The 24,093-nt window shown below is 39.7% G+C and overlaps 3 protein-coding genes across 4 annotated transcripts; 1 reads left to right on the plus strand and 2 right to left on the minus strand.

Annotated features, from left to right (window-relative positions):
* Positions 1-4,468: 4,468 nt before the first annotated feature.
* LOC122025462 (protein MONOCULM 1-like) lies at positions 4,469-5,927 on the minus strand. Its single transcript, XM_042584276.1, has one exon. The coding sequence runs from the start codon at positions 5,790-5,792 to the stop codon at positions 4,596-4,598; it is 1,197 nt and encodes a 398-aa protein (XP_042440210.1). The 5' UTR covers positions 5,793-5,927; the 3' UTR covers positions 4,469-4,595.
* Positions 5,928-8,662: 2,735 nt separating this feature from the next.
* LOC122022297 (trafficking protein particle complex subunit 6b-like) lies at positions 8,663-11,429 on the plus strand. The gene is made up of 4 exons (XM_042580253.1): positions 8,663-8,875; positions 10,590-10,707; positions 10,802-11,009; positions 11,175-11,429. Exons 1-4 carry the CDS (start codon positions 8,724-8,726, stop codon positions 11,201-11,203), a joined length of 507 nt encoding a protein of 168 aa, XP_042436187.1. The 5' UTR covers positions 8,663-8,723; the 3' UTR covers positions 11,204-11,429.
* An 862-nt stretch (positions 11,430-12,291) lies between these two features.
* Positions 12,292-21,079, minus strand: LOC122023921 (phosphatidylinositol/phosphatidylcholine transfer protein SFH9-like). 2 transcript variants are annotated; one of them, XM_042582351.1, is made up of 11 exons: positions 20,828-21,079; positions 20,712-20,749; positions 15,541-15,624; positions 15,390-15,443; positions 14,924-15,001; positions 14,485-14,538; positions 14,343-14,402; positions 14,165-14,260; positions 13,669-13,770; positions 13,500-13,580; positions 12,292-12,856 (listed from the first exon to the last, which is right to left on the minus strand). In XM_042582351.1, the coding sequence occupies exons 1-11, from the start codon at positions 20,880-20,882 to the stop codon at positions 12,545-12,547; spliced, it is 1,014 nt and encodes a 337-aa protein (XP_042438285.1). In that variant the 5' UTR covers positions 20,883-21,079; the 3' UTR covers positions 12,292-12,544. The 2 variants fall into 2 exon arrangements, with proteins under 2 accessions (XP_042438285.1, XP_042438286.1); XM_042582352.1 differs by having other exon boundaries at positions 20,712-20,763.
* Between the last annotated feature and the right edge of the window lie 3,014 nt (positions 21,080-24,093).

The raw sequence follows: 24,093 nt of genomic DNA on the forward strand, positions 1-24,093 counted from the left end.
TACTAAATTATTATTTTTATTTAATTTAAGTATCTTCTTTCTCACGGAACCCTCCCTAGACTAGATCCACATTTAAATTTTAGGTCTCCCAAATTCGATCTTCGATCTATCACATTTTTGTTGAGGTTCCATACACTTTTTTTCTTTTCTCCCTATCCTAAAGCTAAGGAACTGCAATGAAAGAACTGAAAAAGGAGGGAGGAAATTTGAAATTTGAGTGCAGTCCCCATGTTCAAAAAATTTTGTTTTCACTACATGCATGTAAAGTTTTATTTGCTTGAACTCTCACATACAAATATCATTACCTAATTATCCTTTAGATTTTTTAGTTACAAAATATCCAAAAATGAGTATAATTCCTTTTAAAGTTAGCACTTTATACAAAAATCGAGTATATTTTATATCAAAATTGACCCTCATATTTTTTAGGTACAAAAGTCTAAAAATGAGTATAATTACTATTAAATTCAGCACTTGACACTAGAATCAAATATATTTTTTATTAAATTGAGTATAACTTTTTTCCTGCTTAATATAATTCCTTCTAAATTCTGCATCATTTAACGAAAATCTAGTATATTTTCCATCCAATTGAGTATCATTTAAAGAAAATCTATTACATTCTTCATCCAATTGAGGTGGAAAAAGAATCGTGCTTAATTTGATAGAAAATATACTATATTCTAATTTAATATACTGAATTTAAACGGAATTATACTCATTTTTGGACTTTTTATACTTAAAAAATATTAAGGGTAATTAAGGACATATGATTATATTGACTAGGGAGTGGAAATAAAGATTTTTAATACATGTAAAATTTTATTTATCAATACTGATTACATGCATATTTTCCCCTAGAGATCATAATTATTAATATTGTTGAATATTATATTATAATTATTACAACATAAATATAACTTATTTTTTTCAACACCATTCGATATTATATTATATTAACCACAAGATTGAAATTATTATAATTATAATAATTATAAAATCATAGCTACCACAAGATTATTATAACATAGAGATAGACGAGGTGGATTATAATATCACCAAAAATAAAATGATTTTTTTATATGTATATATATATATATATATTATCATCGGGATAAATAAAAAAATACTCGTGAAGATCCATCTAAACAGTCAACATTCTTAGATTTATTGTTCCATACAAAAAATTCCTACAATACACCACAACTCAAATTCAAATTTTTAGATATCTAATAAACTACACGGTAGTCCCGAGGCATGTCTATATATATATTTATGAGTTATGACTAGGGGTGTAAATGAATCGAATCAATTTATAAGCTTTTCAAGCCAGCTCGAAAATTATTCTAGTCCTATTCGAAATTATCGAATTCAATTCGAACTCAAACATGTTCGATAATTTTTTCAAACTGAATTCAAACCCATAATATTTTGTTTGATTGTTCATAAGTAGTTCACGAGTCGAACTCAAATTAAAATATTATAATTAGTTTTACACTACTTTAATTTAAATATATTCAAATTAATTCAAGTAATTCAATTCAAATTCAAATTTGAGTCATTTTAAATTGTTCGAATATGCTCGAATAAGATTTGAACCATTCAAATCGAACGCTCAAGCTCAAATTTTTTATATTTTTGAGTTTCAAATATCTTATATATTTTTTTTTAAAATCGAACTCAAATATTAATATTTTTATATTATTCGACACAATTCGATTAGTCTGACTCACAACAATCGATTAATAAGTAAAGCGTATATAGTAATTCTAGTATATTTTTTTTAATTGCTATTAGGTACAGTTTGATGAATTGATTAATTTTAAGGATGAGTCTGAGGGAAGCAGGATTCAGCATTTTTAAGGCAAGTAAAATTTCCTGGCTGCATTATTCGAGCTGGATCGGCATGCATGCATGCATGGATCGCCAGAATCTACGTCCTGAGATATCTGTCGGATTCCAAAGCTGATGATGGGGATGTCACGAGCCTAGTCTCAATCCATGCTTCTAAGTAAAGAAAACATGTTTTCTATTAAAAAAATAAAATAAAACAAATAAAAGAAGTGTTTTTTTAATAATAGATTAATTATAGTTGGTTGAGATTAGTGAACCGAAATTGATTTGCCATGATGTTGAAGGATCGAGATGAACCACTTGAGTATTGTTGACCTTTAATAATTAAGCTTAATTTAGAAGTGATTAGTGCTTCCTTCTAGGCATTGATTAGTTCTTCATCTAGCTAGTTTGTATGTGATTTTTAATTTTATTATATATGTTTCTTCTAACAAATATTTGTTTATCATGGCCTAGCTACTTGGCGAAAACACTTAATCATTATAACACAGATAAGATTAATTAATTAATTAATTAAAGATTTGCTTTAGTTGTTTTAATTACTTTGATTTTCACTCAAATATAAATATAAAGCTTAATTGTGAGTACATCGATCATAGTTAAATGCAAGCATACTACAACATAACAATTGCACTACACAACTCTAAGTTGATATCTCTCTCTCTATATATATATATATAATTCTTGACTAGATTAATATATTTTCTAGCAATACTTTTTGTTTCTTTGCAAAAAGGAGTGGAAAGCAATTAGATGGGTGAGTAGATGTGTTTTGGAATACTACTGAACAAGGTACATGGACCATCTTTATCATATGTATCTTTGTCAGATGTACAATTGGAGTGTTTAGGGGCCAAACCAGCAACTGTGGCAGTCATTTGACTTCATCATGAACTCTTTGTTGCTATATATACACAAGAAAGAAGAAAGAAGAAGAAGAAGTTATGAGACATCACAAGGTACAATCCAATGTGCAGGTGTGTTGTGGTTTTTTCATGCAAAATCATCACAAAAAAACAAATTTTCTAGAATATTCTACAGTAGTATATATAGCTTCTGCTAATGCGAGATCTTAGGAAAAGATCAAATCATATTAGGTTTATTATACATAATTTTATCCTACATTGCAAGAGTTTGAATATGTGGTCATAAGGTCAAACGGCAATAACTTTATAGATGTTGCACCAAAGCAGTGGTTGACATCATGTTTCATTCAGGTCGGGAGGGGAATGCAGAAGGTATAGGATCATTTTAGGGGCGTTAGCATCAAGAAGCCATTGGCAAAAAATGGTGTTGAAGAACTATCTACAGTGGAGACATGTGATTACATTAATTATGAATGTTGACACACAAGAGGCTGCTAGCTACTAGAATAAATAGGATTATCTTGAGGACATGAGATGCACCTTCTGCATTGTGGAGGAGACACATGAGCACATATTCTTTAGGTGTGAACTGGTTAGCTAGTGAAGGATTTCATGGTGATTGTGTATGCAATAGGAGATGTCTACAGACCTGATGTTATGACCAATATAATGGTGTCATTAGATGAGGTGAATAACTTCGATTCGTCGATTAGATTGTATACAGAAGTTAATGCCATCAGTTCTAATAAATAGTATCAGAGCTAGAACACTGTAAAAATGCTTAACAACCTTTCAAGCTCAACGCTAAAGGAAAGAATGAAGACTTGAAATTTCAGGTTCAAGTTCTAACAACGAGGATGTTGAGGATCTTTAAATGCATTACATTACAGAGGGACCAAGAGGGATCGACAACTTGGTGAAGGCTTGACACCTTGCTATATTAGCCATGATTCATTATATATTAACTCTCACATCTATTTGTCTTTTTAGTCATCATGATTTACGTTCTCTGTATTAGTAATAAGATGAGTTGACGGGAGAGGTTGGAGGTGAGCTTTTCGCCTTTTTGCCACATGATTCATTATATATGGGCAGTGAGGCAGCATGTTTAAGGGAGTTAGTTTTGATATAGATTTGATTTTCAAAAAATGCAAGTATATATATATATATATAGAGAGGTCCTTAGACATCTACTCAAATCTGCATACTTTGTAAGACATGAGTAGCTATTTTTTATCAACATTGTATGTGTGTATAAATAGAGAGAGATAAGAGAGCATATTCTTAACTTATCACAATTAATATATTAAGCTATAAGAGAAATTGTATCAATAATTATAGGTAATGTTTAACATAACATTAGGGATAAAAATTGTATAGTTTATCCAAATAGTTAAGATTAATGCAATTTAATGATGCTTTTGAAAAATTATTAATCAAAGCCCACTAATTATTAACAAACAGTTGTAATAATTAAACTAGCCATTGCTAAAGCAAATCATCACATTACAATCACACGAATAGCACAGACATACATTAATAATTAGTTAACTAAGAAACACAACAAGTTTGAAACCCTAGAATATAATAAGATCCAAAGGAAGAATAATCAACTTAGCCAATTAATGCAAGTTTGCTAGGGTTAGGGTTTCTTGCCCTCACACATGACACAAATTAAATAACTCAAGTTGCTCTCACAAACAATATTTATTCACATCACTCAATATATAACCATAAACCATTCCCTAATATAATTAAACTAACTTAATTGCATCAATCAAATTACATCCATTTAATCTCTAGGCTTAACTAATTAAACCCCTTTATTATTATTATTATTAACTTATGCAATAATTTTGCCATGATCATACTTATTTAGTGCCAAGAGGAGACTGAGAAGAGGGGCTTGTTCTTCCACCCCAAGAAGCAAAACCCTTCCTTCACCACCTCCATCTCGTACCCCTCCGCCGGATAATGGAGCCGCAACAGCATTTTACCTTGCGACACCGCGAATCTGCTTGGAGGGATGTTCCGAAACCCTACGGTGCGCATTGCGATCTCCCACCTTTCCGACCACCGGTGGACCTCCCTGCCGGCGACCACAGTTTGAATCTCCCGGCCTAGCCATGAATGCTCCACTTCTGACCTCTCCCTGCTTGACGGAGGCAAGGTGGCCTCCAACGACTCGAACATCGCCGAGTAGTACTCTACGGCGGCGGCGAACTGGTGGATGGAGTTGGGGGAGACGTCAGATGCCGGCGGCATTTCCCTCTCGGCGACAGTCACCACGGCGGGGTTGATCGCTTTGAGAGTTGTGAGAAAAGAGAGGAGTTCTTCTTCCTTTTGAAGCTTGTGGAGGAAGAGGACGCAATTGACCGCCATTGTTTCGGTGTGGTCGAGGTGCAGCTGGTCGAGAGTGGTAGGGCGATGGGGTCTGTGTTTGGGAAGGAGGAGAAGAGGTCGGAAGTCGAAGTCCAAGTGGAAGGAACGCGCGAAGGCAGTGAGGCGATCGCCGGTGCGTCGGAGGGTTTCGAAGTCGCTCCCCGCGCCGGTGATCCTAACCGAAGGGGGACGGCCGCCGGCCGTCGCGATGGCCTGGAGGAGCGGCGGCCACTGCAGGCCGTGGTGAGCGTCGAGGTCGAGGATGTGGATCCGCCGGCGGCCGGCGACGGCCTCGAGGATGGCCTGGTTCGCCGTCAGGTGCGCGAAGCGGAGGAAGGGGGCGATCTGGTTGAAGAGGAAGTAGGCAGCGGAGGAGGCGGCGGCGGCAGGGCGGCCGGCGATGCGGAGAGAGAGGGCGCGGCAGAACTGGCGGACGAGGCGATCGGTTGCGTCGTCCGCCCCGGCGTTGGCGGCGGAGAGGAGGAGGGTGACGGCGCGGTCGGAGGCGAGGAGATCGCCGCGGTGGACGAGGTCGGCGCAGTGAATGAGCAGCTGCCGCGCAGGGAAAGAAGAGAAAATTGGACCGGCAGCTGGGTGGAGGTTGGAGTCATGCTGATGACAAGAACCGGCACTGCCTTCGCTGCCGCCGCCGTCGCCTGCAGTGGTGTTGGACGTCAATGAGCCGAGCATGGTGGCGGCGGTGCAAGTGATGGAATAGAATGAATGATATGATGAAGAATGGATAGCAGTTTTGCAGAGGAAGGGGATCGATCGGAGGTGGAAGACATGAAAGAAAGAAAGAAAGATTCGGCAAAAGGCACAAGAGCGTGGTGGGGCGAGGCAACAACAATAATTGGCAGCAGATAGCTCTCTACTCATCTGATCAACTCATCTCCAACCTCATTTTTTTTTGTTGTAAAAAAATATATTAATTTAGATATCTAATCTTCTGCCGACTAATCAAATTAATCCTGCATGTTGATCTATGCATGCAGTTTTACCCTCCTGTCCAATTAAATTTTGTTTATGTACTTAAAGAGTATAAGGTTAACATGATGATAATAAAATATTAAGATAAAAATAAAAAATTATAAAAAAATAATAATTTTTTAATTGGGTCAATCAGATTATTCGAGCTATTCGAGTTTGAGTTTAAGATTTTTGAATTATATTAAAATTTGAGTTGGATTCGGATTGAAGTTTTTTTTATAATATCTTACTTTAAAGTTTAATCTAATCCGAATCCACCGACTGATCCAATCCAAATTGACATTAAAAGCATTCACAGTGGTTAAAACCCATTGTGAACTCCTTCGTTGCCACGTCTGTGCCACATCAAAAGTTAAAAACCTCACACCTCTTTCCACTATCAAAAAACCTCTCAACAACTCCTTCATGGGTCTCACACTTTTCATTATATATAATTCCCATTTTTCCTTCATATTTTACATTATACACCATTAAATTTTTATAAAATTTAAATTTACCACTTGCTAACATGAAATAACATTAATAATTTAAAAAAACAACATAAATATTACAGTGCATCAAATGAAAAGACATACATTATAATAATATATAAAAATAAACGTAAACTACACCAAGCCATGTCTCTGTTTAATTTTTTCCACCATTTTCTCATGTAAATAAAGTTGTCCTGGTGTCATCTCACTGGTATCTTTCATAAGAATTTCATAATCCTTATGAAAGATCTCGGCTTCCCGCAGAGGCATTTTTTGCATTTGATATTCTTTAATATCTTGCCATTCTTTGTCGATGTTATGTTCCATTGTGTCGCCCTCTCTGCTTTAGATTTGCCCTTCCTCTTCGCTGTCTTTTGCCCTATCGGACGAATGCGGACTTCAGAGTCATCTAAATCAACACTTGTATCTGGATTTGATGTTGAAGTGTTTCCTCCTGACTCGAATGTCCTTGCCTTCTTGTTAGAGTAATGAGTAACTGATTGTGGAGTATATTTATCGTAGTCTTTGAGAACCCTCCACACATGCATATACTTAAATCCTTGTTATTGTTGTTGGCTTTCCACATATTTAGTGCATTCTCCAACACATTCTCGTCACTCCAACCGCTTTGCTGATGAGTACAAAAATTATTATAAGTTGCAGAAAATTCATTTACCATCGATGCAAACCTGTAATAATGTGATTTCAGACGTTGATAACTTCTCGTCATAGATCCAGTGGGGCGATGTTTGTTGTAGTAATCATCAATACGTTTCCAAAAAGCTTGATTCTTCTGGTTATTACCAATGATTGCATCAATGCTTATAGTTGCCCATGACTTCGCAAGGACCACATCTTCATCGGGAGACTAAAATCTTCTTTTCGATTCATTTTCCTCCAGCTCAACTTCACGCTCTTCTTGTGATGAGTGTGGTGGCACCTAAGTTGCTGGAACAGATGATGGCATTAGAGATTCTTTGTCGCTGATAGATGGATCAATAGTCGCCCTTCTAGATTCATTCGAAAGTATGACAGGTGGTTGAGTAGGAGAAACCTCGTAAGGATATATAAGACATCCCAAGTTGGCTACCCATTGCTGACCAGTCTTGGGATGGATACATACCAAATGGAGCTGAGGCGGTATTACTTGGATTCCACGGCTGCCAAAAGTCTTGAGAACTTTGGGAATTTGGAAAATTTGGAGAATATTGTGGAACATATGAAATATTTTGAAAATTTGGAGGATATTGTGGTTGAGAGAAAAAATAAGGATATTGGATATTTGGAGGAATGCGAGTATTTTTAGAAGATGTATTTTCCTTCTGTATTTGAAGAATTCAAAAGATTCGTAAAGAAAGTATTGAGATTTTCATCCATCTCGAATACAAATAGGGAATGAAAAGAAGAATTGAGTTGAGAGCAAAGATAGCAATGGAATGAATGAAATAGATCTCATATTTATAGATTTTTTATATATTAAAAAAATTAAATTATAATCATTGAATAATGGCTAAAAATTAGTCGTTGCTCAACGGTATACAACGGTTGTTCTCACTGAAATGAGAAGCAGACTTTAATTACCAGGCTTTTTGATTTTTTATTAATTATTAAAAAAATAAAAAAAAATGAAAAGACGAAGAAGCGGCTCCACAGCGACAGAACCGCTTCTTTATTTTAATCAAAAAACCTCCCTCCACTATAGAAGGGAGGTTTTTCGTCAAGTCCACGTCACAGAGTTCTCACTATGGATGCTCTAACACCAACTTCCTTAGAAGCATAAGTCTTTTGCTCTTGGTGGCATCTACCAGCTCAATTCACTTTGACTTTAGTTAATTTTGATTTTTTAAAAAAATATGTTTATGTATTTTTCAATTTAATTCTTGTTTTTTTCCATTGAAACTCTTCCATTCTTTCTTTCTATTTTGCACGTTTACTATTTTCCATCGCCGCATGGAAACAACACTAATGAATTAATGATGATCTTGATGTGAGAGTATTATCACAGGGGTAAAAAAGAAACGTTTTGGAAGTTGTAAGGTTGATATGGATATTTTTTAAACTTTTGGTATTTTTAAACAATATATTTCTTTTACAGGGAGAAACAAGAGGCGAGACAGCGTTATTGTGGAGGGAGTAGTCGAGAGAGAGAGAGAGAGAGATGGGAAGGGAGGTGGCGGAGAGCTGCATCGACGGTGTCATCATCGAGATGGTCTCGGCCTACGGCCGGCGGTTCTACGCCACCAAACCGGAGCTTGCCGCGCACCGAATCGAGGCGATTGGGTACCAGGTCGGCCATCAGCTCATCGAGAGGTTCTCCTCGATTTCTTCCCTTTCGCGCACCGCTTTTTTTTTCCCAGATCAGTTGTCTGATTCTTCACTTGTGCTGTTGACCTATGTTGATTTATTTTTTTTGTATTTTTTTTTTTGTACAGATCATGTTAGTTTGTTAGATTTAGTGATCAAGGGTTCCCCTTTTTGAAAATTTCGTAGTAAGAAAGGATCCATTGAGAATCTGTTGCATATAGCTGCAATTTTTCGATTTATTCCGAGGGGTTTTGGTGACTGTTGATGGCTAATGTTGAGAATTAACAGTGTTGGATCTGTGTGCGCTTCAATTTGATACTTTTGACTAGAAATCCCAAGCAAGGACTATACTTGATTATTTTTTTTTTTCCTTTTCTGTTCATGACTGATTTTATTGAATCTGTTATATCCTCTTCTCAACAGAAATTGAGGAAGTCCCAAGGCACGGATTGAAATAATTGAAGTAGGATCCATTTAGGTCGAGGCATTAACATCTTACTGAACAGAAATCAGTTCTGTAAGGTTAAGATGTTGGATCCATAATCCAACATTGGTCTTATATATGAAATAGCTACGTATAGTGGGTTGTCATATTAGGTTAAGCCCAATAAAGTGATCAACTAAAGTTTTTTTTAGTATTTGGACTTTAATATATGCGACAGGGTATGACCCTTTATGTGTAGAGACCTTATGGGTGATTTATATTTTTATAATGGGCTAAAACAGAAAACACCAAAGGATAATAGATAGGTTATCCCTATAAATAAGGGGTTATGGTCCTTGGGTTTCACGAGTCAGCATCTATTCTCTTTGAATCCCATAGTCAGAGAGACTGCCGAAAGAATATTGAAGGGGTCTCTCAAGGGAATTGTGTTGATCTGGAAGGTCGACTGCATGACTCTAAAAGGTTCTTAAGCATTATGGATTCAGCTACACTTTCGCATATTTGTTGATTAATTCCTAATGATTACAAATGAAAGACCTAGGGTTTTATGCGCGATGGTTTTCACAAAAGGATTATTATGTTCTTGTTCTAACATAAGATGGTCGTTAGTTGCATGGCTTCAAGGCCCGCATGACCATGTCGCTGTGCCAGCTCAGTTTTGGTAGTACTGACTTATTGTATTCTTATAATTGTTATCTTTATAATTTGAACTCAATTCAGGTTTTAATTATCATTGGTTTTTATTTGAACGTGTATGCAAGTTAAGTAGAAGTGAATGTCAGGCTTAAAACTCATTTGACTTGACGTTTGCACTCTTTGAAGCATGTAGTGTGTTGGTATGGTGTGGAACTGTAATTGTACCATTCCAACTCGAGACTGAAATTCCATATAGAGTGATGGTATCAACAAGGTTACAAAAATCATCATTGGGCTGCCATTTCTTGTACTCGAATTAAGGGGTCAGGATCATATCACCTAAGTAAATATCTATACTTCTATATTGTGCTTAGTGACTTGGGATTTTCATAGTTGTCAAAAACTTGCATCTGAGATCATTTCTCTTGTTAGTAAGTCAGATCAACAGTAGCTGATGGCTGGTCATTGAAGGCTCTCATTAGTGTTTTCTGTGTGTTTTTTGAATACACTATGCTTCTAAATGTATTAATCCTGATAAATCCAAGTACACGAACTATTGGAAGTCGAAAATATGATATGCTGTATTTTCAAATTTTTGTAAATTTATTAACGTATTACTTTCTACTCATCTTTGAGCAGGTACACTATGGAGCGCCCTCGATTTAACGATCATCTAGAGGTGATTAAATTCATATGCAAAGATTTCTGGCAAGAGCTGTTTAAGAAGCAGATCGATAACTTGAAAACGAATCACAAGGTAATATGTTTTAACAGTTTAAAAAGAATCACAACCTCAGTTGCATTTTCTTTTTTCCATTTTGAAGTTGTGAACCATGTTGGCTCTGTGGCAGGGCACTTTTGTTCTACAAGATAACAATTTTCGTTGGCTCACTCGCATATCGATCGATCCATCATCAGACAACGATGACGGATCTCAGGGCTCTTCTTCTGAAGTGACAAACCTGCTTCTGTACTTCCCATGCGGAATTATAAGAGGAGCCCTGTCAAATTTGGGGATTCCTTGTGCTGTATCTGCTGATTCATCGAATCTTCCTTTCTGTAAGTCTTCACACAATCTTATAATAATACTATAATCTTCCATTCATATTACTTGCAAACAGTACATTGCTCAAAAGTTATCACAGTGCACCAAAAACTGAATTGTTAGATCTTAAGAATGTATCTTTTCTCGGTCACGGAAGACATTTTGTTGATTGACAACAGGTTCGTTCATGGTACGCATAAAAGCTTAGAGCTTCGCCTCACGCACAGCTAAGACATGAAGGTGGTTTGATTATGGATCTCGAGTTGTTTGCGATATTTTTTGAACAAAACGAAGTCGAGCTCTCTCACTGGTTCTACTTGTTGTGAAAGTATTGTTACTGTATGAAAATTCTGGTTCGATCTGTCTATTTGCCTTGAAACATGGTCTGGTTGACCTTAACTTTATCGAAAGTATTTAGAGTGGATTTTATGTGATTTTTTTTTGTTGGATTATATGTCTAGTAAATCTATACAAAGTCTAATTTTCTACATGCGAGTGGTCCCTAGATTCCTCTCTCCCTCCAGCCACGAAACGGATAGGTACGTTCGTGGGTGAAATCGGCGGGTGTGTGTTCGGCTTAGGATCAGGTCGGTTGAGTCAGATTTTTTTTATTTTTCTCAAAGATTCCAAACCAAGTTGACTTAATTTTGGTTGACTAAAAAAAAAGAGAATGTTTATTACAAATTTAAATTTTTAATAAAAAATATTTTTTTTTTTAAAAAAAGAAATCTTTAGTTTGCTCATGTGATTTTTTATATATAGATATTTTTTTTTCATATACTAATATTGGGATGACTAATTTAGTCTCATGAAAATTTGTTAGGATAAATCGTAAAGTGTTCTTAGCAGGCAATCTATCAGTCAAGTATGCTTAAGTCAATCATTTATTTATTAAGAGAAATTTATCTGTTAATTTGTCGAATCTAAGATTCAATTATTAGATAATTAGAAAATTGAGAAAACGTTAACAGTCAAGAGAAATTTATCTGTTAATCTGTCGAATCTAAGATTCAATTCTTAGATAATTAGAAAATTGAGAAAACACTAACATGTATTTTGTCTTTAGATCAAATTATAATTTTATTCATATTTCTTTTTTTAAAAATATCTTTCTACTTGCACAAACTAGTGACAATATAAAATGTTAGAGAAAAATTAAGAGGTTATTTTTGAAACTGCCACAGTAATTTTATCATTACCCTAAGACTATTCTTTTGAAACAACTTCGAATCTTAAAAAAAAAAGATAGTTATCAAATATAGTGTATAATTGCGAGGAAATACCAAGACTAATGGATGAATAATAATTATGGCAGAGTAACCTTTATTCAAAGCGTTAACATTCCAATTTGTAATACTACTAGTTTAGCACTTCATATTACACAACTTTCCTTTCCCGCTTTGTTTATCGAAAAAGCAAAGGGTGTACAGCCCTTATTACTTTGGGTTTAGGCATGTCGAAACAATAGCCGCTCCCCCAAGTTATCTTCATGGTGAAAAACCCCAAGCAAAGCACCTTCAAATGATCCTTCTTCCTTCCTATAAGCACTTCATAGGTTGTCGATCTGCAGGCCGCTCAATGAGTGGGTTATACCGTTCTGATTCCCGATCTTGTGAAGTTCCGACCGTATTGTCTTCATGATCTCTGTTCCCTCAGGGTTTGGTTCGGGCACATCTACGTGAAGTGAGCCTTGCTTGATGAGGGGGTCCTTGGATCTCGCCTGCTGCATGGTGTAGCTATAAAGTTCTTGGTGGAAGGGATGGTTGAGGGAGTAGCAGTTGTCCAAATCCAAAGAAGAATCGCGAGATGATCCGGAGCCATTTCTTTTACAGAAATTGGGAAGGGAAGCATAGTCCATTACCTGAAGCATCCAAATTAGTTGTTAGTTGGTTGATGTGATAGTCACCATCCAACTATTGGGATCATAAGAGATATAAAGTGTGTGTCCAGAACCAAGAATTTTGTAGCTTTATTCTTAAATTTTCATGTACAGGTCAAATGTCTACATTTATACTAAACATTGCAAATAGAAAAAAGCAGTAGAGGAACATTCAGAAGCTATTTTGTCATCTAAGTCATTACCCATACTTTGACATTCAGTTTACTATGTTTTCTGATAAAGTAAATGTTGGTTTCGTAAACCGATTATTTTTTTAAAAAAATTATATATTTGTTTGGTATGATTATGCCCGCTAGGAATTGATCCCTGTTTTATAATAAATCTGTCACCATCTAGCCAACTAAACACCCTCATAAGAACCACATTATATATATTATTGAAAATTTCATCAACTAAAATAACATATTTGTTTGTGGGCATATATCTCAACAGTAAAGACATTCATCAAAATAACTTTAAGCAGATATATTGCATTGCTTTCTAAGTATCTCAATAGAATAACTTTGCTTTGCTCTCATAGTTTTTGATATAAAGATAATTTGTGTTGCTCTAAATTCGCAACTAAAACTTTCCCTTGATAGGAGCAACTAGAAGATTTATTTACCTTCAATAACTCGTCCCTACCACAACCATCCAATACTTGAATTTTTCTTCTGGTTCTTTCTTGCAAAAGTGGTTTCACAACCTAAACCCCAAAGAAAGAGAGAATACGTCAATAGTATGAATTTGAGCATTCTTTAAAGCTAACAGCATGATAACTTGGATTTATATACCTTCCAACAAGCTGTAAAGATATAAGGAGCATTAACAATATAATAAGTCTCCGTCTTTTCTGGATAATTCAAGTCATCAATAGTAGCCATGAGGGATACTAACTGTTATATTAAGAGAAGAAATGTAAATGAGTATACATCATTTATCGTACTAACTGTAACTTTAATGAAGACCGACAATTTTTGCCATGTTAATCATAAATCACACCAAGCAATGTCATTTTGTATCGATATAAAAGAATATAAAATTAGTAAATCTTTAAAATAAATTTTAACATAATTGATTTGATACACGAGTCACACAATGGCATATTTTCATACGTGTCGTATATTGTCACTTTATCAGATCATGTGTGATGTTATCGGACCTACATAAACCTAAACTCATTCTTACAAGGCATATAACTAAAATTATAAACTAACTTGTATACCAACACGTAGATAAAGAAGCGGAGATACATGGTCAATATAAAGAGAAGTAATAGAAAAGAATAACCTTTAAATTGCCCAAGGATGAAAACTTTAAACCAGTCATATCCAAAACTTTGAAACATGTGCCAATGTATCGCCCATTTTTCCTACTTGCAGCAGGCTAAACAGGGAGAAAAGAGAGAACATAAATTATAGAAGCTGGCTGGATGCAAAGCAGGAATGTTATATGTATCGGTACTTACCAAGACTACACGGTCTCGGTATTCATTCATCTGAATGTGTGATTGGATGTAATAGTTAACCTATATGGGAGAAGCACGGAAATATAATACACTGGATAAGACTAGATGGGAGAATTGAAAACATTTGCAAAAAAATTCTTACAGAAGCTTTGTCAAATGTGCTTAGACCAACACCTATTGCAAAGACAGGAATACCCTGTGAAAAATGGAAGTGGAAAAAATATAATCTTAGTAAAACTAGTATCACATTATTTGGGTATCATATAACAATTGATTGTAACACTTTCTTCATATAGTTGAATGCTAATGCTAACACGCAAAGGTGATTTATATTCATGCTTGCATACTGCATGTATTAGCTTTTACAATACAAACCATGAAACATAGTGTTTAAGATCATTGAAACAAAGTTCAATATAAGTTTATCATGAATGAGCAAAGATTCATAAATAGAATGAGTGAGAGAAAACAATTAGATTGACTAATGACAGTGTAAGATCAGGATATTGCATGAAAATGAACTTTCATATAACTAGGATATCCAAGTGCAACAAAAAAAAAAAAAAAGTTCAAAACCTTGCCTGCTTTGAATACCCTGACAACCCCATAAGCTGTGAGTCACGAATCCCCCTATATAGGTCCACCGGTGTTATAGGTTTCTGCATTTAGACAGGACCATTGTGAGAAAAATGTATATACATACTGAAAAAGTAGTGAGAATTTCCTTTACATTTCTAAGGTACTTTCTGCTTATTATGAGATCATGAAATAAACATATAAGGAACATATGCAAAAGGTAGTAGTTTCGTTCCTGGTAGCTCGGGCCTTCAGGTCAAAATCAAATGCAGCCCTAAATAAGTGGTGATCATTCATGGAATTAGAAGAGACATCTAAAAATAAAACATATCAAAAGGCAAAATGTTGTTTAATGACATAGTATGTAGAGTTCCTACCTAAATTATCATAAGTAACGAACTTAGATCTCAATGTGAGAAAAAGAAAAAAAAAAGTATAGTAGATCGTATAACAAGAAGTACAAATACTCACAGAGAAGATATCGTCGATTTGATTGTGCATCCTCCAGTTAAAACACTCCACTAGCTACCAAAAGACATAGTATAAGGCTCTTAGCAAGAAATACATCGATATATTTTTTTCGTAACTGAAAAGTTAAAGTTCAAACAGAATCAACAGATACCATCTTATTTGTCTTAGGCACATTCCATTCTCTAGCCTTGAGAAAGCGGATCAAAGTATGTTTTGGATTCCCCTGGTGCATATTCTGCAAACAAAACAATGAAAGATACTACAATTTTTACCCTCAATTTCAATCTACAAAAATGTGCATAATCTTATCGTTAGCAGAAACATTGTGTTTTAATGTTCACTGATATGAATCACCATAGGCATACCAGACAAGATAGTAAACAATTAGTCAACCATGTCAAAAGACAAAACATGAGCACAAAAGACTTTTGAAACCAGTGAGGCAGCATGATACAATTAATCTATGGATTAACTTAATTGATACCTGATCCGGCGGTAAGAATGGGAGTCCCCATTTAGCAGAGTCAACGCCACGTGGAGGTCGAAAGGTAAAAGGCCAACCAGAAGCTTGGCCGAGCGGATAATGATGGTGACGACCGGCCGAAGCTTCCGAGCGGAAGCAATACACCCCGGCGGGAAGTCGGGGTTCCGACGCTCATGATGAACAGTATAGTAGTGCCGAGCGGATAGCCCGCTCGGCTGAAGGAATAAAGTATCAACACTGCGAACAGTCCAGAGCACATGGCCAGGAATACCCCGAACGGACGTATACCTTAGTCCGGTCGGACGTGATGGGACTGCCGAGCGGCATGCCGCTCGGTGCGGAAACAGAAGGGCTAGAATGACAAGACAGAAGATTATGCTATCTCATCAGAAGATTATGCTGTCCCATCAGAGATGTGCTCGGACTGTAGCAGTAAGGGGTCAGGCAAGCTCCTCTGACAAGCCCATACTGGGTATGGGCTGAGGACACGTGTGTGCCTCGGTGTATGTGCATCAGCCTCCTCAGAGCTCTATATAAGAGCCCGCAGACTTTGCCGGAGGTATGAAAACTTTGATCTTCGGAGCTATTTCATCGTCTTCTTCTTGCCTGACTTGAGCGTCGGAGGGTCGTCGCCGGGGACCCCTCTGTGCAGGTTCGCCGGAGGTCTGTGCAGCTGGTCGGAGATAGAGGAGAGCGCCACGTGCCCAGCGTCCGTCGATTCAGCGACTCGGACAGGATCAAATTGGCGCCGTCTGTGGGAACGCGCCTGTATCCGAGCGGAATAGATGGACGAGGCTGGATGACCTCACACCGTGATGCTCTCCCAGGAGAGGCCCGACGCTCTAATTGAGGCAAGAGCAGCTAAGCTCGTGGAGCAACAGAAACAGAAGGCTCAAACTGAGCGGATAGCACAGCTGAGCGGACCGACCGGAGCAACAGGCGAAATGGGGGCAAAATGGGGGTCCGACCGAAATTCAAGTGGGAGCAACGCCTGCCCCGATATCGGTCCGACGAGGAAGCCTTGATGAGTTTCGACAAGTATATATATTCTTCTCACTCCACGGGTATTCGGGAGTCAAGAAATTGGGTCAGATCCCCTGCTGGTCGGCAGGTCAGTTCTTCAATTATTTCTGTTGCTCATAAATTTGTAGTTTCTTGAGTAAAAACTCCCGTGCCGCTCGGCCGGGAGTGTATTAGCCGAGCCAAAGGCTCGATGGGAAGACCCCGTGCCGCTCGGCCGGGAGTATATTAACTGAGCCAAAGGCTCGATGGGAAGACCCCGTGCCGCTCGGCCGGGAGTAAATAAACCGAGACAAAGGCTCGATGGGAAGCCCGTGCCGCTCGGCCGGGAGTATATTAGCCGAGCCCCGAGCTCGATAGGATAAATCCCGTGCCGCTCGGCCGGGAGTAAATAAACCGAGCCCCGAGCTCGATGGGAGACCCCGGGCCGCTCGGCCGGGAGTATGTTAGCCGAGCCCCGAGCTCGATAGGAAAACCCCGTGCCGCTCGGCCGGGAGTATATTAACCGAGCCAAAAGCTCGATGGGATAAATCCCGTGCTGCTCGGCCGGGAGTAAATAAACCGAGCCCCGAGCTCGATCGAAGGCCCCGGACCGTTCGGCCGGAGGTATAGTATCCGAAGGCCCCGCGCCGCTCGGCCGGAGGTAAATTATCCGAGCCAAGCGCTCGACGATTAAGGCCCCGAGCTGCTCAGCCGGAGGTATAGTATCTGAAGGCCCCGTGGAGGTAATTATCAGCCAAGCGCCGACGAAGGCCAGCTCGGCCAGGTATAGTATCCGGCCCGCCGGGGAGGTAAATTATCCGAGCTGGGAGCTCGAGAGCTGCCCAGCCGGAGGTATAGTATCTGAAGGCCCCGTGGCCGGAGGTAAATTATCCGAGCCAAGCGCTCGATGACGAAGGCCCAGGGGTATAGTATCTGAAGGCCCCGTGCCGCTCGGGCGGAGGTAAATTATCCGAGCCAAGCGCTCGACGACGAAGGCCCCGTGCCGCCGGAGGTATAGTATCCAAAGGCCCCGTGCCGCTCGGTAGGAGGTAAATTATAGGAGCCAAGCACTCGACGACGAAGGCCCCGAGCCGTTCAGCCGGGGTATAGTATCTGAAGGCCCCGTGCCGGTCGGAGGTAAATTATCCGAGCCAGAGCTGAGCTGCCCAGCCGGAGGTATAGTATCCGAAGGCCCCGTGCCGCTCGGCCGGAGGTAAATTATCCGAGCTAAGCGCTCGACGACGAAGGCCCCGAGCTGCTCAGCCGGAGGTATATTGTACGAGCCAAAGGCTCAATTCCGAAGACCCTGTGCCGTTCTGCCAGGTAAACGTTGTCCAAATTAGGCTTAAAAGCCCGACGAGCTCTGTCGTTAAAGATCGAGAGTCGCGCCGACCGGCTATAAATATCCGCGCCGACGAGCTCCGTCGTTAAAGATCGAGAGCCGCGCCGACTGGCTATAAATATCCGTGCCGACGAGCCCCGTCGTTAAAAATCGAGAGACGGTCCGACGTCTATAAAACCTCCGGCCGGGAAATCGGGAGACGAGCCGGCATCTATAAATCCCCGAGCAGAAGACCGACGAGCTCCGTCGTTAAAGATCGAGAGCCGCGCCGACCGGCTATAAATATCCGCGCCGACGAGCCCCGTCGTTAAAAATCGAGGGCGTCTATAAACCCTCCGGCCGGGAAACCGGGAGACGGTCCGGCGTCTATAAACCCATCGGCCGGGAAACCGGGAGACGAGCCGGCGTCTATAAATCCCCGAGCAGAAGACCGACGAGCTCCGTCGTTAAAGATCGAGAGCCGCGCCGACCGGCTATAAATATCCGCGCCGACGAGCTCCGACGTTAAAAATCGAGAGACGAGCCGGCGTCTATAAATATCCGCGCCGACGAACTCTGTCGTCAAAGATCGAGAGTCGCGCCGACCGGCTATAAATATCCGCGCCGACGAGCTCCGTCGTTAAAGATCGAGAGCCGCGCCGACCGACTATAAATATCCGTCGTTAAAGATCGAGAGCCGCGCCGACCGGCTATAAATATCCGCGCCGACGAGCTCCGTCGTTAAAGATCGAGAGCCGCGCGACCGGCTATAAATATCCGCGCCGACGAGCTCCGTTGTTAAAGATCGAGAGCCGCGCCGACCGGCTATAAATATTCGCGCCGACGAGCCCCGTCGTTAAAAATCGAGGGACGGTCCGGCGTCTATAAACCCTCCGGCCGGGAAACCGGGAGACGAGCCAACATCCACGTTGAGCGCCAAGGCATACAAAGCGAAGAGCCGAGCGGCTCAAGGGATATCAGCAGCAGCGATAAGGCGACGACCGCCCGCTCGGACACACAGTCCAGTCAGTCGGACTCACTGCCTCCTTCGACTAGACTTGAAGGGGAGGCAAGTGATCCGGCGGTAAGAATGGGAGTCCCCATTTAGCAGAGTCAACGCCACGTGGATGTCGAAAGGTAAAAGGCCAACCAGAAGCTTGGCCGAGCGGATAATGATGGTGACGACCGGCCGAAGCTTCCGAGCGGAAGCAATACACCCCGGCGGGAAGTCGGGGTTCCGACGCTCATGATGAACAGTATAGTAGTGCTGAGCGGATAGCCCGCTCGGCCGAAGGAATAAAGTATCAACACTGCGAACAGTCCAGAGCACATGGCCAGGAATACCCCGAACGGACGTATACCTTAGTCCGGTCGGACGTGATGGGACTGCCGAGCGGCATGCCGCTCGGTGCGGAAACAGAAGGGCTAGAATGACAAGACAGAAGATTATGCTATCTCATCAGAAGATTATGCTGTCCCATCAGAGACGTGCTCGGACTGTAGCAGTAAGGGGTCAGGCAAGCTCCTCTGACAAGCCCATACTGGGTATGGGCTGAGGACACGTGTGTGCCTCGGTGTATGTGCATCAGCCTCCTCAGAGCTCTATATAAGAGCCCGCAGACTTCGCCGGAGGTATGAAAACTCTGATCTTCGGAGCTATTTCATCATCTTCTTCTTGCCTGACTTGAGCGTCGGAGGGTCGTCACCGGGGACCCCTCCCCGGCCCGACTTCTGTGCAGGTTCGCCGGAGGTCTGTGTAGCTGGTCGGAGATAGAGGAGAGCGCCACGTGCCCAGCGTCCGTCGATTCAGCGACTCGGACAGGATCAATACCCAATAAGTTGTTTTTATTCCGTAGCTTATTCTGTTGAGATGGAGCATTAGAAGCATCAAAATGTATGTGCAAGTTAGAGATAATGTTAAATATAGATCCAGATCAAGTGTACTTAACGATGTCGTGTGAGTAAAACCTTTCTCCCTTTTACACAACATTCTAAACAACCCTCTAATAACCTAGCAAAACAACATAGCATCCCATTGACAAACAGGCGAGACAGTTAGCAAAACGAACATGATTCTATACGAGTACCAAAACATGTCCGAAATGGTCAAATATTCAAATCTTAATGATAGTTGTGCAATTTAAAGAAATGGGAAAAAAATAATAGAGGGGTTAGGCGTCTCTGTAACCCAAAAACTCACAGTCTATACAAACCAGTTTTTTGCCATCTACTGATTCGTTTGGTCAAAAAGTTGAACATGAAGAAGCAAGCACTACTATCTGCAGCGTACCAAGAATCTAACTTTCGCTTAGATCAGTAAATTTTAAAAATGCAAAATCTGATAGTTTGCCTCCATTTTAGAAAATCGATATTTTCTAAAAACTTTAGATCGGAGACACAAAATGAAGCTGTTGACAAAAATAATTCAACCAAAACCAGAGCCCAAAGCCACCAAATTACAAAGCAACCAGTTCAAAATCCCACACATCTATACGCAAATTCACAGAGGCCGTACCTGAAATGTATGCTTGAGCTTGAGATCCACCGCAACAACTAACAAGATCCACCTACAGTCAAACACCCACAAAAAATCCCACAATATCGTATACAACGACCGATTGACAACCATACCTTGATCGATGAGCGTGGAGAGCTGCTCCACCGCATCCTCCGAGGCGATCCCCATTCCCACGGCGGCGGGCCCCCAGGCGAAAAAGGGGACTCAAATTTGGTGCTCCAGATTCAAATCGGGATCAGAACTTCGGAACTTAGGACCTCGATTCCAAACCTCGAGGCTCCCAGAGGAGAAATCGAGTGGCGTGAGCTGACCGCCGTCGCCCTTCTCGCTCTCTTCCCCCCTCCCTCCACTGCCGCCTCCGGCATTTTTATATCTCTGTCTGGATCTACGGATCAAACGGGTCCACGTGGGTCCCGCAACCAACTCCAATCATATACATGGCAAAAAACACAGGGTGTAAATTTTAAACGAGTCATCAAGAACCCGCACTAACTATTCACCACGTGGCGACATATGGAAGACCGGGAGGCATTGTAAGTTGATGGAAGAGCTTGGACGCGATCCAGATCGTCAATACCAAATTTTGTTTTATTTTTTATTTTCTTAAATATACTTTTGAATTTAAAATTTTCACAAGTTTTTGTTGACTTTGTTTAGAAATAGTTGACCTGTTAAAATTTGAAAAAAAAAGAAAGTAAATTGCGCGTGTTATCTAAATATTGAATTTAGAATATTGTTTTTGGATTTTAGAGGGTCAACCGGTAAAAGATTCCATTTGATGTAGAATAGTCATGAGTCATGACTGTGCAGGTGACAAAAGTTTTGATATGATTTTGAAAAGATTGAAGACTTATTTACGAATCGACAAATACGTCTCTTTTTAAACGCAATTTCCTTGCGCTCAGGTCCCTAGAATATAAGTCGTTTTTTATATTTAAAAGTTAAAGACAAACTAATATAAGGGCGCCTCATTTTTGAAATAGACGCCTATTTTTAATCAAAGTATTTTCCATTATACTTCCTATATTATTATTTCCTATTACTCAGTCTTATAAGTACAATACAATTCTATATTTGAGTAATTACAATCCATAGTTATTATTGTGGGTCTCAATACAGTCAATTAGAGGGGATGAATATCCTACAAATTAGATGAAATAATATTTTTACTTTCTATATTTGAGTAATTACAATCCATAGTTATTATTGTGGGTCTCAATATAGTCAATTAGAGGGGATGAATATCCTACAAATTAGATGAAATAATATTTTTACTTTCTATCTTAGCAAAGACAAATATAAGTTAACTGAAAAACAAATAATTAAATATAAAATAGGATAAGAAAGAGGTACAAAACTTTTACTTAATTATAATCGGGGAGATGGTTAATCCGAGACAGGAATCAACTCACTAGTAGTTATCCTTCGATGAAGGCGGAGTAGTCTCTTACAGACGATGATAGCGCAGAATTACAAAGAATAATTATCGAGATGGAAGTATAAAGTTCGTAAACAAATGTTGTGTGAATGAAGAGAATCAGAGCTCTATTTATATCCCACTGGTCGAAATAGCCGTTTTGATATGTGACACTCCCAGGCGCTTGGACCTCTTCCGGGCACCCCCAGTGGTGCACTTTATCGGCTCACAACGGCTATGCAACGGTTCGATGATAAAACTTCATCTTTGCCTGGGCGCCTGGACCGGTCCGGGAGCTTGGAGTATTGCTGACGTGGACTCAAACATCACAAGTCAACTTTATGTTGACTTGTTCGGCTTTTGCTCCAGTCGCTTTGGATGATTTCTCTGGTCATCCGGAGTTGAGCTCACACGAATGCAACTCCGGTCTTCTACTCTGGGTTATCGTCCCTCGAAAGCACCACGCTCATCCTTCTCGCTCCACAGGCATACTCTTTCACAGATTCTCGTCCCTCAGATACACCGAGCCTGTCGACTTACTTCTCGTGTCATCCTTCTAGTCCGCTACATCTTCTGTTTGTTTTCTGATATTCCTAAGTCCATGCACACTTAGACACAAGACATAAAAAATGCAAAGTCTAACTTAATCAAGTTTATCACATCATAACTTATCCAGAGTACTTATAATCTCTCCCTTTTATGTGCATCAACCCAAGTTAAGTTAGAGTAATAACAAACAATAAATTAAGTGAACATAAAATATTGCAATTAAGTACAAGTAAAATGATGTGGTAGTAATGGGGGGTTAATCCAATTCAGGTCAGAAGCGGGGTTAGCTGACAACGTGGAGGTCAAAGTCAAGGTGGTCAACGCTAGGAAGTCAACGGGCTCACCAATAGTAGTCGAGCAGAGGTCGACTACAATTACCGATCGAGGCAGGCAATGGCCGAAGCAGAACGTTACGGCCAGATCGTCAGGTGAATTAGTACGGATCAAGGAACGAGACCAGAGCGCTTGTTCGATCGAGCGAAGACAGTCTATTGGACCCAGTTACCGCAGGGAAGAGCAGTCGAAGTCGATCAGGTGGAGGGGTCCCCAACTGAGCGACTACCCTGCTTGGCTGAGCAGAGAGATCATTGATGTATTTCTTAGTATCCTTCTAGTGGATAGTACCACCGACACAAGACATGGTTAACAGGCAGATCGTACGGCAGAAGTTTCCACTGTCTCATCAGAGATTTACACGCCTTATTAAGGTATAATGTCAGAGATACCTTTTTGACATGTCCTTTTATGGGATAGTTGGGAAAGTGTGTCCATACCTTGGAGAGTGTGCGTGTTGCCCACCAGGACACTATATAAAGGGGGTCTATGTATTGGTGGATACACATTATTCACTAATATTCACGTCTGTGCTTACTGTTACTGCACTTCCTTCCATCTTCCCGGTGACTGACTTAAGCGTCGGAGGGCCAACGCCGGGGACGCCTTCTCTGGCTCGACACTGACGTTTCTTGTGTTGCAGAGTGGAGTGAGATCTACATCTAGTCAACACAGAAGTCACATCCTCAGCTAGCCATCTCCATGATTTTCGGACAGGATCATACAATATTGCAAATAATTAACTCTCCTTAATTCCTAAACTTCTCTCCCGTTTTGATCCCATCAAAAAAATAAGGATAAAAAGAGAAAAAATCTAAAAAAACTTTTCTAAGGGTGATTTGAATACTGATCCAGATTAAGAAATTTTTTCAAGAAATATTTTTCGAATATATGAATTTCTAAAAATAAAAAACTAGATTTGTCAAAAATAATTTCAAAATTATTTTAGAGTGTCAAAATGTTTTGAAAAATCTTTATCAACAATAATCTTACTAATTTAAGAACATGATAAAAATTTAAAAATATTTTTATTTTAATCGTAGAAAATATTTTAAAGATAGAGTTTATTCTAAAAATAAA

This window comes from Zingiber officinale, chromosome 9B (assembly GCF_018446385.1).
Source record: "Zingiber officinale cultivar Zhangliang chromosome 9B, Zo_v1.1, whole genome shotgun sequence".
Lineage (NCBI taxonomy): Eukaryota > Viridiplantae > Streptophyta > Magnoliopsida > Zingiberales > Zingiberaceae > Zingiber > Zingiber officinale.

Excerpts from the sequence above, each read along its gene's own strand:
- LOC122023921 (XM_042582351.1), bottom strand. The coding sequence starts at position 20,882 with ATGGGGATCGCCTCGGAGGATGCGGTGGAGCAGCTCTCCACGCTCATC. Across the intron at positions 15,002-15,389 it reads AAATCGACGATATCTTCTCT|AAACCTATAACACCGGTGGA; the intron begins GTGAGTATTTGT and ends GTCTAAATGCAG. Across the intron at positions 14,539-14,923 it reads TGTCAGGGTATTCAAAGCAG|GGTATTCCTGTCTTTGCAAT; the intron begins GCAAGGTTTTGA and ends CATTTTTCACAG.
- LOC122022297 (XM_042580253.1), top strand. The coding sequence starts at position 8,724 with ATGGGAAGGGAGGTGGCGGAGAGCTGCATCGACGGTGTCATCATCGAG. Across the intron at positions 10,708-10,801 it reads ACTTGAAAACGAATCACAAG|GGCACTTTTGTTCTACAAGA; the intron begins GTAATATGTTTT and ends GCTCTGTGGCAG. Across the intron at positions 11,010-11,174 it reads TTCATCGAATCTTCCTTTCT|GTTCGTTCATGGTACGCATA; the intron begins GTAAGTCTTCAC and ends GATTGACAACAG.
- LOC122025462 (XM_042584276.1), bottom strand. The coding sequence starts at position 5,792 with ATGCTCGGCTCATTGACGTCCAACACCACTGCAGGCGACGGCGGCGGC.